The sequence below is a fragment of the Silene latifolia genome, chromosome 1 (assembly GCF_048544455.1).
Source record: "Silene latifolia isolate original U9 population chromosome 1, ASM4854445v1, whole genome shotgun sequence".
Classification (NCBI taxonomy): Eukaryota; Viridiplantae; Streptophyta; class Magnoliopsida; order Caryophyllales; family Caryophyllaceae; genus Silene; species Silene latifolia.
The window spans coordinates 162,568,724-162,586,272 of record NC_133526.1 but is presented as its reverse complement, the minus strand read 5'-3'; the positions used below and the strand labels follow the sequence as shown (position 1 = coordinate 162,586,272).

At 36.7% G+C, this 17,549-nt stretch overlaps 1 protein-coding gene across 3 annotated transcripts; it reads right to left on the bottom strand.

The window, feature by feature from the left end:
• Nucleotides 1–382: 382 nt before the first annotated feature.
• On the bottom strand, nt 383–12,452 carry LOC141611088 (protein transport protein SEC24 A-like). Of its 3 annotated transcripts, none has more exons than XM_074429505.1 (14): nt 12,129–12,452; nt 10,524–11,492; nt 10,289–10,427; nt 9,587–9,777; nt 8,906–9,013; nt 8,607–8,810; nt 6,681–6,912; nt 5,520–5,669; nt 5,265–5,421; nt 4,930–5,057; nt 4,535–4,857; nt 4,244–4,438; nt 3,316–3,565; nt 383–833 (listed from the first exon to the last, which is right to left on the bottom strand). In XM_074429505.1, exons 2-13 carry the CDS (start codon nt 11,436–11,438, stop codon nt 3,332–3,334), a joined length of 2,976 nt encoding a protein of 991 aa, XP_074285606.1. In that variant the 5' UTR covers nt 11,439–11,492; nt 12,129–12,452; the 3' UTR covers nt 383–833; nt 3,316–3,331. The 3 variants fall into 3 exon arrangements, with proteins under 3 accessions (XP_074285606.1, XP_074285621.1, XP_074285614.1); XM_074429520.1 differs by having other exon boundaries at nt 10,524–11,597; nt 12,081–12,388; XM_074429513.1 differs by having other exon boundaries at nt 10,524–11,523; nt 12,129–12,388.
• Nucleotides 12,453–17,549: the final 5,097 nt, after the last annotated feature.

The following is a 17,549-nucleotide window of genomic DNA, read 5'->3' as shown; positions in this document are numbered from 1 at the left end:
AAATTATGGATTTACATCTGCCCCAACGGGTCGGGTCTCGATCCTAAAATAACGGGTCATTTAAGGTTTGGGTCAAACGGATCGCCTGGTCGAATTTTTCGGGTCTTGACCCTGAAAAACGGGTCGGTGGGGTCGGGTTTACCGATGGGCCAGAATTTGACAGCTAAAATCGTAGATTCTTCATAAATTTGATGATACAGGGGCTATGGAGGTGGTACTTAACTTTAATAGAAGTCAACAGAAAATTTGAGCATGTGACATAACCTGTGTTACCCCAACTCTCCGATCAAGTGTCGTGTCGGTGTCGACACGGTAGGTATCAGGCACGTGACACGGTAGCTAAGTGAAATGTCGAAGTAACATAGGACATAACTGAGGGGTATTTTAGAGAATATAAGGTTATCATATAGAATTTCCAAAAATGAGGGGTATTTTGTATGACTGCAAAAGATACAGGGGGACCATGCCGTAGTCCAAAAAATAAAATGTCCACCTAAAAAATGTCACACCTGACCAACATTTCCAGATATCACACAAAAATATGATCCCTAGTCTCTACCTAATAAATGAAAAGAAACGTTTGCTAACAAAATTTTTAGATAAAACACAATATAAGATGATCACTGGTAAGAAGTACACCTCCGTAATTGGTATCATAATTAGAGGGAAAACAGAAAGAAAGAAGAAGAATTTGTGCACCAGTATCTCAGCAGCTAATCACAATGGTGTTGGACCCCTTGGAGACAATGGCGGTACAATTCCAATATATTCACACTTTAAATCTCGAGTGCTCATATGCTATCTTGGGAGTCCATTGCAGAAGAAGCAAGCCACTACAATTCCATAAGAAAAATAATTTGGTCATTGAAATTTAGTCACACCGAAGAGGGCACAACATCAGAACTAAAATACGCTCAAGCACAAAAGACAGGGAGGAAAATGTTGTCCAAGGCTACCGAATGCGCTATTTACTTGATTATTTAGTACTAATAACTTCAAAAGTCATAAGAAGTGGGAGTGGAACATCTATCTCATTGCGAGTCCCATTCACCTCTCCTCTCAACACGTTACCAACAAAAATATAGGAGTATTTTACTACAGCTTATTTCATGCAAACAGAAGTGTCAAACGAGAAAAACAGAAGGTAGAACACAAAATGAGACCGAGATACTTATTATCAGAAAGTCAGAAACTAAATAGCCAGAAGGACCCTAAGGGCAGATCTAACCAGTAATGCAAGAAAAAGTTATTATGTCAACAAGACAGCTAGTGGTCAAGTACTCCGTACATAAGATAGCATCATGCAAAGAATAACTCAAATAACCAATAGTTTCCTTGTTGCGGAAGCACTTGCTTTAAAAGAAGGTATTTTAGCAGCTAAATACTTAGGAATCTCAAAGTTAATTGTGGAGGGTGATAACTTATGTGTTATTAACTCGATTCGAGGTACTTGGCAAATTCCATGGGAAATTTCTAGTATTATCAAGGATGTGAAATTAGATCTTCATTTTTTCGATGAAGTGATAATTAAACATTGCTTTCGTGAAGCCAACAAGGTTGCTGACTTCATGGCTTCTGTTGGACATTCATGTCCAACTCTTTCGAGGTGGTTTGATAGCCGGTGGCTTCAACTTACCTCCCTCATTCGAAAGGATGAGATAGGTTGGTCCTACCCTAGAGGATCAATCTAGTTTTCTTACCTAATCAAAAAAAAAAAAAAAAAAAAAAGAATAACTCAAATAAGAGTAGCTTCACAAACAGCCACAAATATATCTTCAAACTTGGAGGCATGTTTGGGTTGTCAAATTATGCTGCTATAATATCAAATCCAAGAGATCGCCTCACAGAATATCCACTAAATACTACTCCCTTTGACCCTGCAATACCTTCCATTACACTATTTGGTTGTCTCTGAATTACTTTCCAATGCCCCCCTTGCATTTCATCTCAGCCACACATTTACCCCACTTGCATCACTATATGTGGTCCTTATTAGTTACATTTATACTCCTTAAATCGTACAACTTTCGTATTTTCGAAAATAATTGTGAGTTGGAGGGAGTACATGGTACAATAAAAACTACCAACTGTTCCACTGCCATGGCATAAAAAAAGACGCGGAGGAGTAAAGTAGTGCGTGAAGGTTACGGTATCCCATAACATTGATGTTTAAGAACTTCAACATCATCCGATCACTCAAAAAAGGTTACACTCAAAAAAGGTTACAGGATAATTTCGATAATTTTAACTCAAATGACGACAAAGGGGTAACACCACAGGATATAGCAGGACGTCCAAATATCTCATAGAAGGTGCTAGCAAGCTAGGTAGCACAGACACTTCTCTTAATCAGCCGTCCCGTGTCGGACACCGAGAGTCGTCGGACACACGCCTAAACGTGTCGGATACTTATAAAGTCGTGTCCAACTTTCTACTTTTATTTGGGCACGTGTCCGACGCGTGTCCTTGGTATTTAGGCACGTGTCCGACGCGTGTCCATGATATTTGGACATCATTTGGGGTGAATGATGTTCTTTAGACGAAAAATGAGTTGTCGAAAGAGATTGATTAGAAGATGAGATTGGCTGGGAAATGAAAATGAGTTATAATCAAGGCCAAGTTTTACCTTCACTTACTTAAATTTAATATCAAATACTTTTACAAAAATAAAATCGAACGTTTTTAACTATAAAATATATTTTTTATTAAATTTAAATAACGTGTCCCGTGTCCTAAATTTCATGGGATGCCGCGTTACGCGTCCGTGTCCGTTTTGGTGCTACCTAGCTAGCAAGTTTGTACTTCCTTGATATTACTGGAACATGGCTAATGGTTTTCTGGATCTTATACCCCCAGTATGCAAGTAGTGTCAGGAGAAGAGCCATCATTAATTAACTTGCTTTTAACTTACTTTCCAAAAAGGCCGAAAGCATGTACGGCCATCAAATAGGTCTGGACTCTGGACAGGATTAAATAAATTTCCAAGCCTCAAATTTATGGCTAATCTGAGAAAAACAGTATGAAAAAAAAAATTGAGTTTGTTACAAAGGTTTAGGGCTAGGTTTGGTGGCAGTGACAGGAATGAAGTGTGGACACTTTCAAAATATGCTTCTAAAAACTACAAGCTTCATGGAGACAGGGCACAAATTAAATGACATGTCCATGAAAATTACAGATCAATCAATCAAAAAAATTGTATTATCACACTGGACTTGTCTCGAAAATGGAGCACAAAAGCGTTGACCGAGAAATCTAGGGACAAATAGGCAAAAGATGAAAAACAGGCAATTTTACATTTACAAAAATATTGCTAACCTTAACTTCCCGTTAATCACGCATTTTGCTGGACCTGGCGATGAATTTGCATAACCCAATCAGCATAGCCACTTGTACCTCCTGTTTGATCCTCGATGAGATTTGCTAGAAGATAGAAACCTTCCCTAGGTTGTTCCCCCTGCCTCACAAGATGACAAAGTTGATAGAAGACTGGGTTACTCTCTCTCAGCTTATTAATTAGACCCATTAGCCTCCTTGACATTTCGTGCTCACTTTCACAAAGGTTGACCTGACAATTCAAAAAAACAATTGTTGAAAGAACTGTCAGACTCCCATTATCTCCTTAGTGTGCAATTGGATAACACTAAAGAACGACAAACTAGCAGCACAGAATCTTCATTGTCGGCAGCATATATTCAAACAACAGTTGGCAAAAATAGTCTCAGCAACTCAGAAATCGGTGATAATGGATTTGGAATTTGCAGGAGCAATTCATTTCGATTTTCGAGACAAACATAAAAAAAACATTTGCTGGGCAGAAAAATTTATCCAGAAAATGTCATCACAATAGAGTGCCTCAACGACACTTATCGGCACATTTGAAGGAAGAAGAGTAAAATAGAATGCATCCAACCAGTAGAGAAAAATTTGAGCATCAAAGCAAAGGAAAAATAAGAGATAATAATAAGGTGGACTGGTCCTGTGACGGTGCTCTTAACTCTTAATGATTAGCCAGCAACATAGCAATAACTAACAATTTAACAAGACTACTGTTATCCTGTGGATGTGAGTCGACTTCATCACTTTCGCACCACTAACCAAGTTACCAAGAAATGGCAACTTGATGAAACATTCTAGTGCCAGTAATGCATAGCAAGCACAAAACAAGATGATTTATAAAACTAAATGGACCAAATAAACTTGCTAGTTACATTTAAGGACAATGAGCAATTATTCAAGGAACTACCTGTGAGAGATCTGAAGAATAGTCAACGTTCAAACTCCTGACAACATCGGGAGGTAGCATTCTGCCAATCCATATGACAAAACGAAAACCATCATCAAAAATATAAAGGCCTCTAGGATCCAAGCTGTCAGCTGTTAAGGGTAACCAGGGTAAGCTCTTCTCAACATCCTTAAAATCAATTGCCGGAGAAGACACCTAAAGAAAATAAACATATGTGAAAACTCAGATACGTGTTGACCACATAAATATATCTGTGCAGTGTTCTTAACCGCAAGAAATCGTTTAAAATACCTTCAGTAGGAACTCATCCACACGAAATAAACTGGGATACAAAAAATTCAATAGACTTTTAACAGGCAATGTCATCAATGTTGACCCAGCTGCACAGCGTTCATCTAGCTGAACATCTGCATATCCTCCACGAAGAGGTGTTGATTTACAAAGTGCTAAAGCATACAAAGGCAGAAACTTCAATGATTCTGGATATATCATCCTTCCAGCTAAACGATGTTGTACCGCATGGAGATTTCGATATTCTCTAAGCGCTTTCACTATTGTCTTTAGCAAATAAGTCCGTGCATCATCCAACTTACTGGTTAAAGTTTTCTCGATTGCTGTCAGAATATATTATGTTTAGTAAATTGTACTTAGCTCCAAATAAGAATCATAAGGGGTGAAAAAAATACCTAGCCGGCCTAGCACTGAAACAATAGCACCAGTGTCAGCTTGACGATACATCTCTCCTAGATCTGCAACCACTGGTGCAGCAGCTGTGTGAACTCTAATACGTCTTTCTCCACATGATGCCGTATATCTATAACTTGTCAAGGAGAAGTATGGCATCAATCCCTTTCCATAAGTCCTATTTCCTACCAACAGTGTACTTAAGACATTAATATCAAATGATCAAGAGAGTGAAAGACTCCTCTTCCTTCACGAATTTATCAGTCTGTGTCAAAATCTGTAAACCCTTCTACAACATATTTAGCAGAAAACACCTAATCCCAATAATAAAGGATACAACAATGCAACTTGGAAGTACACAGTTTGGGTCGTCAGTAACGTTTCTTCCAGGGTTAACTGCATGGCAAAGGCCTTATCACAGTCCACAGCTGGAAGTGCTAGCAAATCCGTGGACCGCAACATGAAGTTACCATGGTAAGAGCTGAATCTGACACCTGCAGTCATAATTATATCAGAAATGAGAATGCCATAATAGTTAACAAGTGGAAAAACAAACAAGAGGTCATGACAAGTATATAGAGTATAGAACAACCTTTTCCACATCTGATGCGCATAACAGCCTCCCATGCAGTCTCTCTAGTGAGGTCCCTTGCCAATTCATGCCTCAACTTGTCTTTCTGAAGTGCTGATTTGAAACTGGGATAAAAATAAACCTGCCCGCCAGTGTATTTTGAAAGAGTTCCTAGAGGAGAGTTTAAGTGAAGTTGTTTAAAAAAAATCACAGCAAAATAACAAACAATAAACTGATCTGATTTCCATAAATATATATACTCCAAATATCCCAACCACTAACTTTTAACGTGCTCGACTCAACACTACCTTTTAAACCATTTCTTGCAAATTGCTCTCTAGCAAACAGCTTCAAAATGTCTTAACACTCCAGTTTAGCCAAAATGTCAATTTTCTGGTATTTAACACCAGAATACATGTGAAACTTGTTTCGCCTCCTTTTTTCTGATTTCCATCCAACCATTTTTGTTTCCCCTTTCATATTACATCCTAAATTTGGGTTAATTACTAACAAGATATAGATAAAAGTCTCTATTTGATGGTTTGCTAAATACATGGTGCAGACTATGTGCTAAAAAAGAGTAGTTCATACCAATTATTCCATTACAAGGTGGTATTAACCAAATAATCGAGGCAAACTAACAAGAGTCACATTTTTATGGTATTCAAAGCCAGAAAGTTGGCTTCTTTTTTATTAAATAGAGGATCTGGTCAGCTGGGGACTTGGGGAGTGTTTCACAATAACAATAACAATAACAATAACAATAACAATAATAATAATAATAATAATAAATTATTATTATTATTATTATTATTATTATTATTATTATTATTATTAAAATAAATGTTTTTAAAGGAAGGAGTTTGCAAGAAATGGACAAAAATGGGAATGTTCCGCAAATTTCATGTTTTAAAAGGTATTCCCTCCAATACTTTGCAATTGCTCCATTTTCTTTTGCACAAATATTAACGATTGTCAACGGGTGTGAGTGGATGGTGGGTCTCACCATACCAACGTTGAATTTCAGTGGGCTGAAGACAAGTTCAAAATAGAAATGGAGCAATTCATGAATAGGTCTAAAGTAGAAATGGGTCAATTCCTACAAATTAGACTACTAGAGGGAGTAGAATAATTGATACCTATAGATATTTCATAAGGTGAACATGATTGATAAGCACCTACCTAATGAGGCTACATCGGTGAACTTATCGCTAAATGCATACACATTCACTCCTATCTGGTACTTTGTAAAATCAGCAGCCATTTGCTTGTAGAATGGATCTTCAGCTACTCTCAAAGAATGTTCTTTATCAGTTCCATAAACCCGAACGTCCTCACCACGCAATCTTAACCGACCAACTCCAATCGATGGGAGTGAGTTTTGGAAAATCATCAGTTTACCCCCTAGTTGCCCCTGTGAACGAGCAATTTTAGATCTCGTTAGACATCACCAACGTATTACAGAAATGATGATTGTATCCCAGAACATAGTTTTATTCAGTACTAGGTAGTATCCCGCGCTTTGCGCGGCCTGTTTTATAATTTTATTATTATAATTGATGAAAAATAATATAATTCATATATAAGCTTTATTATTTTACTTTATAAATAAAAATAAATTATTTTTTCTCAAATTATTTCTTTTAGGTTTAATTTCAATGTTTTAAAATAAAATACATAAAATTTTAATTAAAACTAATATGTGATAATTAATTATGCATGATCAACGTTTTATAAGTAAATTTGTGACTGATCAAATATCATATTAATTAAAATAAAATTTACTCGAATAATGCAACAATCAACACTAAGTTCTCAAATTATATCATTTCATGATACATTATGATCAAAATCAATTAAAATTGTTCAAAATTATGTGAATAGAATTTTATGTAATTTTTAATTTTTTATGTATAAAGTGTATGTGATATTTATGTATCAAATATATAGGGTCCAAACTCAACTTATTCAAATTTTTTGATTGTGTCTTGCATGTGATATGTGTCAAACATATCTGCAAGAAATTTGCACCTTTTATTTTTTTAAAACAACTTATATAATGATGTTTAAGAGTTTACCTATAAATAAAATAGGTTGAAATTTCTCAAATAATATTATTTTTTGAGGTTTAACTTCAAAGTATTTAAAAGATAATAACATATAATATATTTAACTAAAAGTAATATTTTAGTTAGTCATAATCAATATTTTATACTTGACGTATACATATTTAATTGAAAATATTAAAGAAAATTGTAAAAGTGTGTTCTACTTTTTCATGTCGTTTATAATACTATATTACTTAATAATTATTATTTTGTTTTGATTATTCAAATGCAACCGCGATCACTGTATACATACATACATACTCGTACACATACTCGTTATCACACTATATAAACCTACCAAAATCTCGATCATGTGTATTCAATTTCTCGCAATATAATTTTTTTCATTCCCACACTATAAAAAAAACATACTCCCTCCATTCAACAATTATCACCCCATTTAGTATTATATTGAAGTGGGGTGATAAAAGTTGAATGGAGGGAGTATCTCTTAGTAGGTTTCTTTAAGTTCTGTTTTTAATAAATACAATGACTCTTACAAATATATTTTTCTTAATGGATTTAATGGTCTAAGTTTTATAACTTTCACAAAATATTTTTTTTACGTAAATGTAAAACATTGTGAGACACTCACGTTAATCATCTCTACATATCAAAATATTTCAATAAATGTAGTGAAAATTATACTCATATGAAAGCATTTTTAGGAATGAACTTATTTATTTGCATTTTAGAATTTTTATCAAAAAATTTTTTATATAAATTTAAAATCAAATCACCATAATTGTTATATCTAATTTTATAATACATTTATTAAACTCTAATTAATACTTTGCTGAGATTTATATAGCATTTATTATGTTTATATTTAATGTTGAGTTGTAATTAATACTTGTAGTTAATGCTGGGTTGACACGTGGTGCATCCACAATGCTTCAACACGGTTTTTTATATATATATATATATATATATATATATATATATATATATATATATATATATATATATATATATATATATATATGACAAAGTAACACACCATAACCATCGAAGCAGCTTTGAGAGCTGGGCCGAAAGCAGATTCCACATTTGTAGTGTCTTGAAACATGGACGGTAGACTATCCAAAAATGATTCAACCACGATTCTTGATTCAGAAAGGTTTACAAGGAGATCGTCAGGTAAAGGAAGAAATACATCATCAACATCAGACATCACCATCATTTGGGGTTGCGTCAAAGTTGACTGAAAAGGGTATACAAAGATGGTAAGCAAACGAAAATTAAAAAAGGAAAAGTAGAAAAAAAAGACAAACTTCTATATGAGAAAACTTCACTTGCCTTCATGTTATAGAAGTGTATAGCGCTGTCAAATGTTATAAAGCCAATTTGTGTTCTAGGGAACCCAGGTAAATTATCCAGACAGGACTTGATAGTCTGAGCCACAACCTGTAGGAATCAAAATTCAAAGCTTGCTAAAATGGACTTCACCAAGCAATACATGAAAAGAAACGAAAAATCTGGAATAGACAAGTTTACGCTCTCAAGCTAGACAGACTAATACTAAAAGATACCCCCAACCAAGAGTTCACATATGACTGATGATTCACATGATTTTTCCAAACTATGCGTTTACCAAAATGTGAGAGCACTATTTTCTAGCCAAAAGTCCATGCTTCACTGAACAACATAGTTTTCAACAGGATTGACAATCAATACAATAGCAAGATAAAGAACCACTACAGGGAAGAGAAGAAAAAGATAGAAAAACCAGGAGAGAGAAGTGAAAAACTGAGGTAAGGAGAAAGGGTGAGAAAGGAAAGAACAGGAAGGAAGAGCGAGAACTAGAAATAGAGTAGCCAAGTAGTACATTTAAGGAATTGCACAATTGTAGGCAAAAATATCAATTATGATACAATGCCAGTTTACAATGGCCCAACTTAGGGATAGAGATAAGAGGTCAACTTCAAAAGCAACTAACTCACATGAAAACAACGATTACTCTCGGTGATGAAAGCTTACCTCAAGCATACCACTCTTGACTGCTGATACTGACACATCGATGAGGAAAAAGTACAGAGGTGGCATTGGTGGACGCACCATGTATTCGGTTGGTGCAACAAATTCAACACTACCTTTGTTAAGCTCGGGTCGTTGATCTGCATCAATTCTTCTGCCAGTGGCGTCGAGTTGGGCAAAATAATCACCAGAAACTACAGAAAAACCTTGAATGTAACATATTGCGCATGACAGATTGACAGATATACTCTTCCGCTAAAAGAAGTAACTCCAGACCCTCATATGAATGGAATCTCCTTATACACAAAAGTGGAGGTAGATACATCTACAGATAGGTTACAGTTTCGTTCATTCCCTAGCAAATTGCGAACTCACTCACACATATTTCATATTTGTATTACAGTGGAAAAATATTTTGTTTAAAACCCATCATATACGACGTTATTATTGCGTATTGTGCGTATAGTTTATGCTTATTACTTACTCGTATCGGGGCATATTACGAATTAAGCATCCTACGATAGATAACTAAGAAGTGCTACCATTATAGACATGCTAGAAGTAAGCAGTTAAAGCATCAAGTGATCATTTATCAGATCACAAAAGACTTCAAAGGAGACACCATGTCATCAGAGGAAGGGTTCGACAGTGTACAATCTTAAATTACATTGGTAGGTAAAATATATTACTAATTTCAAGTATTACCATCATTAAGAAGAGCGCACAAGTTGCAGCGCCACTTTCTTCCACCATCTGTGAATGTGACGTATGGATTTACATATGTGCGACACCTTCTGCAGCGAACAACACCTGCATTGCCAAAATTCACTATCGGTACTTCTTCCTGAAAACAAATATAGGACTCCATGTCAAGCATTAGCAAGAAAATAAGTTGACACAAAAATTGCCGAATAAAACATATATTAACAAAAGCACTAACCCCTTCAGAAGCTTGAGCAAGGGGGCAAACAACGGCTCCAAGTGGTAGATGCCACCTTGAGGCTAGTGACCGAGAATTTGGAATGCCACCAGTAGTAAACCGCAAGTATTTTGAGCTACAATTAAATGGATACATTTCAGTAAAGGCTCTTGGCTCCACATCCCCCTCTAGAGGCCTCGGCAATGCTTTAGGATCAAGTGCACTATCCATTGATCCAGGAACAGCACCCAAGGCCAGAGAGCTGAAATCTTCAATCAAATCTTGCATAGAGCTTGAAGGAGGAGCAGAGAAGGCTTGTTGCATCCCATGCATGGCTGGCATACCTTGATGTGCATTAGGCTGGATATAGCCTGGCTGAGGTGAATAATATGATGGAGGTTGTGCTGGTGGGGCCTGAGCATAAGTTTGAGGAGGGGGTGCCATTTGAACAGGTGGTGTCTGAGACGGAGGGCGAAAATTAACAGGTGGACTTGGACCGGTGACACTGGGCCATTGGATTGGTGGGCCCATAAAAGGTTGTACTGGTGGTTGGGCCATATTAGGCGGCCCAACAGGAGGCGGACCGGCAAGAGAAGCTTGAGGTGGCCCAGGATATTGTGGGGATGAGAAACGCTGGAACTGGTTCAATGTAGGTGGAACCTGTGACGGTGGTGGCCCAGGTGGTGCAAGTGGTGATGGATTAACAAAACCGCCAGGTGGGCCAGGCCTGAATGTTGGAGGTGTTGGAGATCCCACCAAAGGACCATTTGACGAGAAAGGCTTTGTGGGTGTGGGACCTGAGATTGGAGGAGGTCTAACACTAACGCCATCTGGTCTACTCGCCACATGACCAGATGCTACAAATGGACTCGCAGCAGGAGGTGGTGCTGCCGCAAACGGGCTAGCAGCTGGTCGGCCTGGATTTCCAGTTGCCATTTTAGACCAATCCTCTTCCCCTCTTCCACGAATTACACACGTTTAATCAGTAACCTAACCAACAAATAAGCAAAAAGCTGAGAACCTGCTTGAACACAACACGACACATATTCAACATTTGCTTCCGGTTTTCAACTATTACATAATCATCCCAATCATCTATAAAGTTAGGCATACACCTAAAGTTTCAATCTTTCACCACAAATTTCCAACTTCACACTAATCATCTCTCTAATTCAGTTGCTCAAATCTTCAAAAGCCAATGCATTTAGGTATTAGACCAAAACTAGTCTAATCACATAGCGATACAATTCGCATTAAACAACTCTCTTTGTCCCACTCATTTGTCTACCTTTGATTAAAATACCCTTCACATAGAATATGAAAGGATAACAAATGATTGGGACAGAGGGGGTATTACATATCATATGAATCATCAAATAAATGTATAACTCAAACTCGATTGCAAATTATCTAATCAATGATGGTACTAGATTGCATCAACTATATGATTTCCAGAATCAAGCATCACAATTGTGATCAAATTAAGCTCAATTCCTTTAAGATCACGTAGTCCGTTTAGATCATTAGTGGTATACAGTTCGGGAGCTGTGATCGGCGAAACAAAACCCTAAATCTTACATCAATATAATTTTTTTTTTTTTGGAGAATTAGGGAAAAATTAATTACCTGAGAATTGTACAGAAGAAGAGGGGGAACAAAAAACAGAGATCAGTGATGCATCTACGGCGAAACGAGGAGGGAGATCGACAAATCTAATGTGTAAGTTGCCGAAAGTCGCAATTTAATTTTAGGGGAGTAATTGCATCTGTATCTGTATCCGAGAAAAAACAAATCAGTATAATTATTTCCAGGGTGTAATTATTAGGGTTTTCTTTTTAATTTGGGGATTTACTTTGATTCTAGCTGGAATTAGGACGTGAGAGGGTGAAATAACTAACTGTACCTAGAATTGTTTTATTTAGTTCAGTTCAATTGAGGTTCGTTCAGGTCACAATTCAATGTAGTTTACTTCACTTTACTTTACTTCAGCTTGCTTTTTTCTTCACAAATTAATTCTTTATTTCAGTTCAGATTCATTCAGTTCAGTTCAGCTCTAAGTTCAGTTTAATTCAATTCAGACGGTTTCAGTCCAAAAGCATAGGGCCTTCAACCGGGTAAAAAATGCACGGATTACTTCTAGAATTTTATTTTTCAAAATTACTTTGCTCAATAAAATTTGCGTTTATAATAATAATAATAATAATAATAATAATAATAATAATAATAATAATAATAATAATAATAATAATAATAAAATGCACGGATTACTTCTAGAATTTTAGACTTAGTTTTGCTATTGCTAAGCGAGTGGGCGCCCAGATTGTATCTTGACTGCCCACCAATTTCTTGTAAACTTTTGATTGATTAATAAAAGTTTGCATTTTTAAAAATAATAATAATAATAATAATAATAATAATAATAATAATAATAATAATAATAATAATAATAATAATAATAACATATGCTCATTAGGCAAATGTTAAGAAAACAGAAAAGGAAAGAATAAATTATGTTTTTGTGGGAAATTGAAACCATAATAATAATTTTTTGGTGAAAGGTAAGCTCTTCTCATTAAAACCATTAACAAGCTATTACAAACTACCAACATTCGGTACAATTACAAATGGGTCATTAATCTAAATATTTTGATCCAAATCTTATCACGACTTGATTTGGTATAGTTGAGCCAAAAGATCATGCTTCTCACTTCCTCCATAAGTCTGTTAGGAGAGTAAGATATCCCGACCCTCCAATCTTACCGTGTTCCTTTGCTGATCATGGTTTAGCTTGAATTCAGTCCAGAGTATTTTCAGCAGGTAGCATAATATTCAGAATTCGACTTAGCCAGCATACCAACATTAGAGTATAGAGGCATTGCTGAAACACGTGATCATGTGATTCAAGTGAACTGCCACAAAGCAAACAGGTATCATCTTGGCGAACCCCCAACTGCATTAATTTGTCTTTCATTAATAAAGATTTCCTAGCAATAAACCAATTAGTGAAATTATGTTTAGGAATGCACCATGAATTCCAAATGATTTTATCCCAATGAACAGAGGGTTACACCTTCCTACACTAGTTATAAACATTAGAAACAGAATACCCAGCAGGGTGAGGCAACCATTGACCAACATTATAACCATGATGTAGTTTGCCCTTGACCTTGCAAATGGTCTTCTAACCCCAGGTGACATCAATCTTTGGTGAGTAGGTGCTCCAATCTTCCCCTTTTATATATAAGTGATTCACGCATTTGACCCAAAGACTATCTAAAGATACCCAGTATCTGTTGATTCCCCAATAAACACCCGATGATTATCGGACTACAACATGCTTAGGAATCGCTACGTTTAATCGACAGTTTGTATAACTATACGCCGGAAAACGCAAAACGATTTCGAAAACAAAACATTTTCAAAACTTTTCAAAATTACCTGGAGTGTTTTATGCACGACGACGGGGTCACAATAACACTAACTAGAGTCAAAACCGACATCGGACCAAAAACCGACTCAAAAATTCAAATCTCGACTCCAACAACGAGTTAAACCGAGTCAAACACAAACAACAAACATCACAAAGCTTTCGTGTTAAGTATGCACGCTATACTTGAATGGTCAAGTACAACAATCATACCATCCAAAACCTAGGATAGAACAAATGATGATTTCAAATGCGTGATAGTGACAAGACAGCTCGAAGACCCGCGAAATGGCTCGCGCCTCTTCGAGTAGCCCATGCGGCCACGTCTCTCAAAACTGATAGGCTATCGTACACCTATGCAAAGATAATATTTATACTCCAGGTAACAAATTAATGTAGTACTTAGAGGTCGAACCCAAAGGAGACGGGAGTTTATAATTTAGTTGTTATGGATTGAATTTTACCTTGGTAGATTAACGTTTGCTTTGGTTGATTGGTTTGATGTTACGTAAAAACAATAATAAAAAGAATGTCTAGGGAGGTCGGGTCACACACGCAAACTACGTAAATGCTCATGTCAATTTAGGAAGTTGATTTTACGATAAATGTTTAGGCTTAAAGACACCCACCTTACGGTATTATTGTCAACCATAGACCGAGTCCTAGAGAAACTCTCGTCCATGACTAGGTCGTCCTACTACACATGCTTAATCTAATTCAATTCTGTGTCTCTCGACTTTTAGAATGAATGAACAAACTTAATCAATGAATAAGGCCTTTAAACATAGATTAAACGTGACAATGCAAACATGTGATAGAAATAATTTATCAATTTAACTTAGCCTTATTTTAACATTTACAATTTACTTAGTCATGCATGGTTTCCCTTACTCCTTAGACAAATGTAACTACTCAAACATGATAAAGATGTAAACTACACTAATGATAATTAAAATGATAAATATAATGGAAATGTAAATCGAAATTACCTTGCAATATGGAAATGAACTAGAAATGGAAGAACAATGCTTGTAATGAAATAACTTGAAATGAAACTTTGGAATATAACTTGAATGAAAATTGTATTGAAATGTTTATAACATAAAGTAAATCTAAACTAAGCTAAGCTAATAACTAAACTAATCTAACTACTAAACTTAGAGAGAATTATGAGAAATTGTGTATGTGAATGGTGTGTATTGAAGTGTTGAAGTCTACACCTTTTATATAGAAAATGAGGGGTGAAACTTAGAGTAAATACAAGGGGTCAACCCCAAATATTTTCTCTTAATTGCTTGAGTAATTGCCTAGAGAATCTCATATGAGCCATTAATCCCATCTTTAAACCTTTGGTTAATCACACAATTTAGCATCCCATGAGCATCCAAAGTTGAGCATCCCATGTTGAGTTTGTGTGGACTTCTTAATTTAGGCTTCATTTGTGATTTCATTTGTGCATCAACCCACTTCACAATTCTTCATACTTGGACTTGTCATTTTCATAATATCCTACCATGGTCCATCTTGCTTCCACAGTACACTTAGCCTTGATTCTAGTTACTTGCAAATTTGTTAGAAATAAGCTCCTAAAAGCTCAAGTTCCTACAAAATGTGACAAACCATGCAAAGATAACTAGAATACAATATTAGCTCATAAAATCACTAAGGTTAGTGCAATAATCAAATATATTAGAGCTAAAGTAAGGAGACAAAGTCTATATAAAATGGACTTATCAAAAACGCACACAACCACTTAATCCTCTATAAATACCCCTCAAATACCACCATTTGAAGGTACGCGAGTGTCTGCCCCTTCATTTCTCCCTTAAAATTCTAGACTCGACTTCTCAAGTCACAAACCGACACGTATTTTCAACCTACCGATAAAAAATACAAGCCATACACATTGTTTGGTACCGTCATCGTGCATTAAATCACTTGACCAACCATTTCGACCAACTACACAATCACTAAACTAAACAAAACACTCTTTACCTTGCTAAAACGGTTTTCAACCGAGTTTTCCGACCTAACAAGTTTTTACACTTCCGTCGATTTCTCGTCTTCAACCTAGCATGTAAGTATGAGGGTGTAATTGTAATACCCGCCCTTTTAGAGACCTTTTGACCGGTGTTGACTGACCCTGGGTGCGGGAATAGTCTTAGAAATGCGTGCCAAAACTATCTTGAGTTACGTGTTAGGAGTGGTACTCGATAGAGTAGAGGCTACTCGATCGAGTAGCTAGGTTACTCGATCGAGTAGGGGGTCACTCGATCGAGTATGTTGGGTACTCGATCGAGTACCGAGTTTTCAGAGAGGGTTTTTAATCGCGTTTTGTTAAATCCGCAATTCATTTCCGCCTCATTCTTCCCATCCATCAGTCGCCTCTTTCCCTTCCCTTCACCACAAAACCTCCATGGAAGTCCTTTGAAGGTCCTTGTGCCTTAGGAGAGCGTAGCTTTAGTCGGGTAGCGGTTTTTTGACGGGTTTCTCCTTATAGGTATGTCATAATCATCATCACTATCCTCATCTTTGCAATTAGGGTTTGCTTGGTAGTAATATATGGTCGTATTGTGCTTATAGGCTTTGCTTGGTTGCTGGTTATGGCATGTGTTGGCATGGATTGGTTGCAGTTGCTTAAAGGTAGGGTTTTCCTACTCAGTATTAGTTACATAATGTGTGGTGATTGTGCTGTAATTAGTGCTTGTTGTTTGGTTTCGTGACGGTTGTTGATTGATTGTTGTTGATGGATGTGATTGTTTGTCTCTGGTTCTCGAGATGCGTTCTCGGCTGAGTGGAGTCACTTGCGGGAGTGGCTTCACGCCCTAGTTTCGCCCTCCGTGGAACCCGCCACGGGAGGGGATGTGCACATTAATGGGACATGGTTATCGCTCGGTATGATGAGCGGGGCTTAGGTGGGAACGGCTGCGGTCCCCCTGGCGGGTGGTCCGGTGGACGATCGGTGACGGAGATTGTTTGGAGTGGGTGCGATTGTGTGTGTGACTGATTGTGTTGAGTTGTGTTAATAGTTGTTGTTGATATTGTTGTATCTTATCTCAGTACTGACCTTGTGTGATTGTCTTGTTTGTTTATGTGTCTGCCGTGATCCCTTATGGTGAGCAGTATGTCTTAACAGGTGTTGATATGGTTGATAGCTGGAGTTCGGGCAGGGATGAGTCTTCACGAGATTAGATAGTTATAGCGAGTAGACTTGAGTTGTATCTTTATATCATCAGTTGGTTTTAAATCACTTGTAAAGTAACATAATAGTTCTTTTATCGACATTTGATTATTACTTCCTCGGGCAACCGAGATGGTAACGCCCTTATATGCTAAGGAAGGCCTAGTTAAGGCTCCTCTGAATATGGGGGTGTTACAGTAATTAATCTTCTTCTTTCATGTCTTTTTATCTGTATTTATGACCTTAACATGCTAAAACATGCATAACATGGTCCAAAATACGGATCGAATGAGCCAAAATCGAGTTTTGATTGGAAACAGAAGCCCCTAGTCACAACTAGGTGGCTCGCGCCTCAATGGGCTACCCAAGTCAGAACTTAAACGTGTTTGAGTCCATCCTTTCCATTTCCATTTCATTTTACAACCGGTTTTTTACCATT

What these genes read in the sequence shown, in the direction of transcription:
- LOC141611088 (XM_074429505.1), bottom strand. Translation starts at nt 11,438, where the DNA reads ATGGCAACTGGAAATCCAGGCCGACCAGCTGCTAGCCCGTTTGCGGCA. An exon ending in TTGCTCAAGCTTCTGAAGGG is followed by an intron (nt 10,428 to 10,523) that starts GTTAGTGCTTTT and finishes ATTTGTTTTCAG; the next exon opens with GAAGAAGTACCGATAGTGAA. An exon ending in TACTTCCAAGTTGCATTGTT is followed by an intron (nt 5,058 to 5,264) that starts GTATCCTTTATT and finishes GACAAGTTATAG; the next exon opens with ATATACGGCATCATGTGGAG.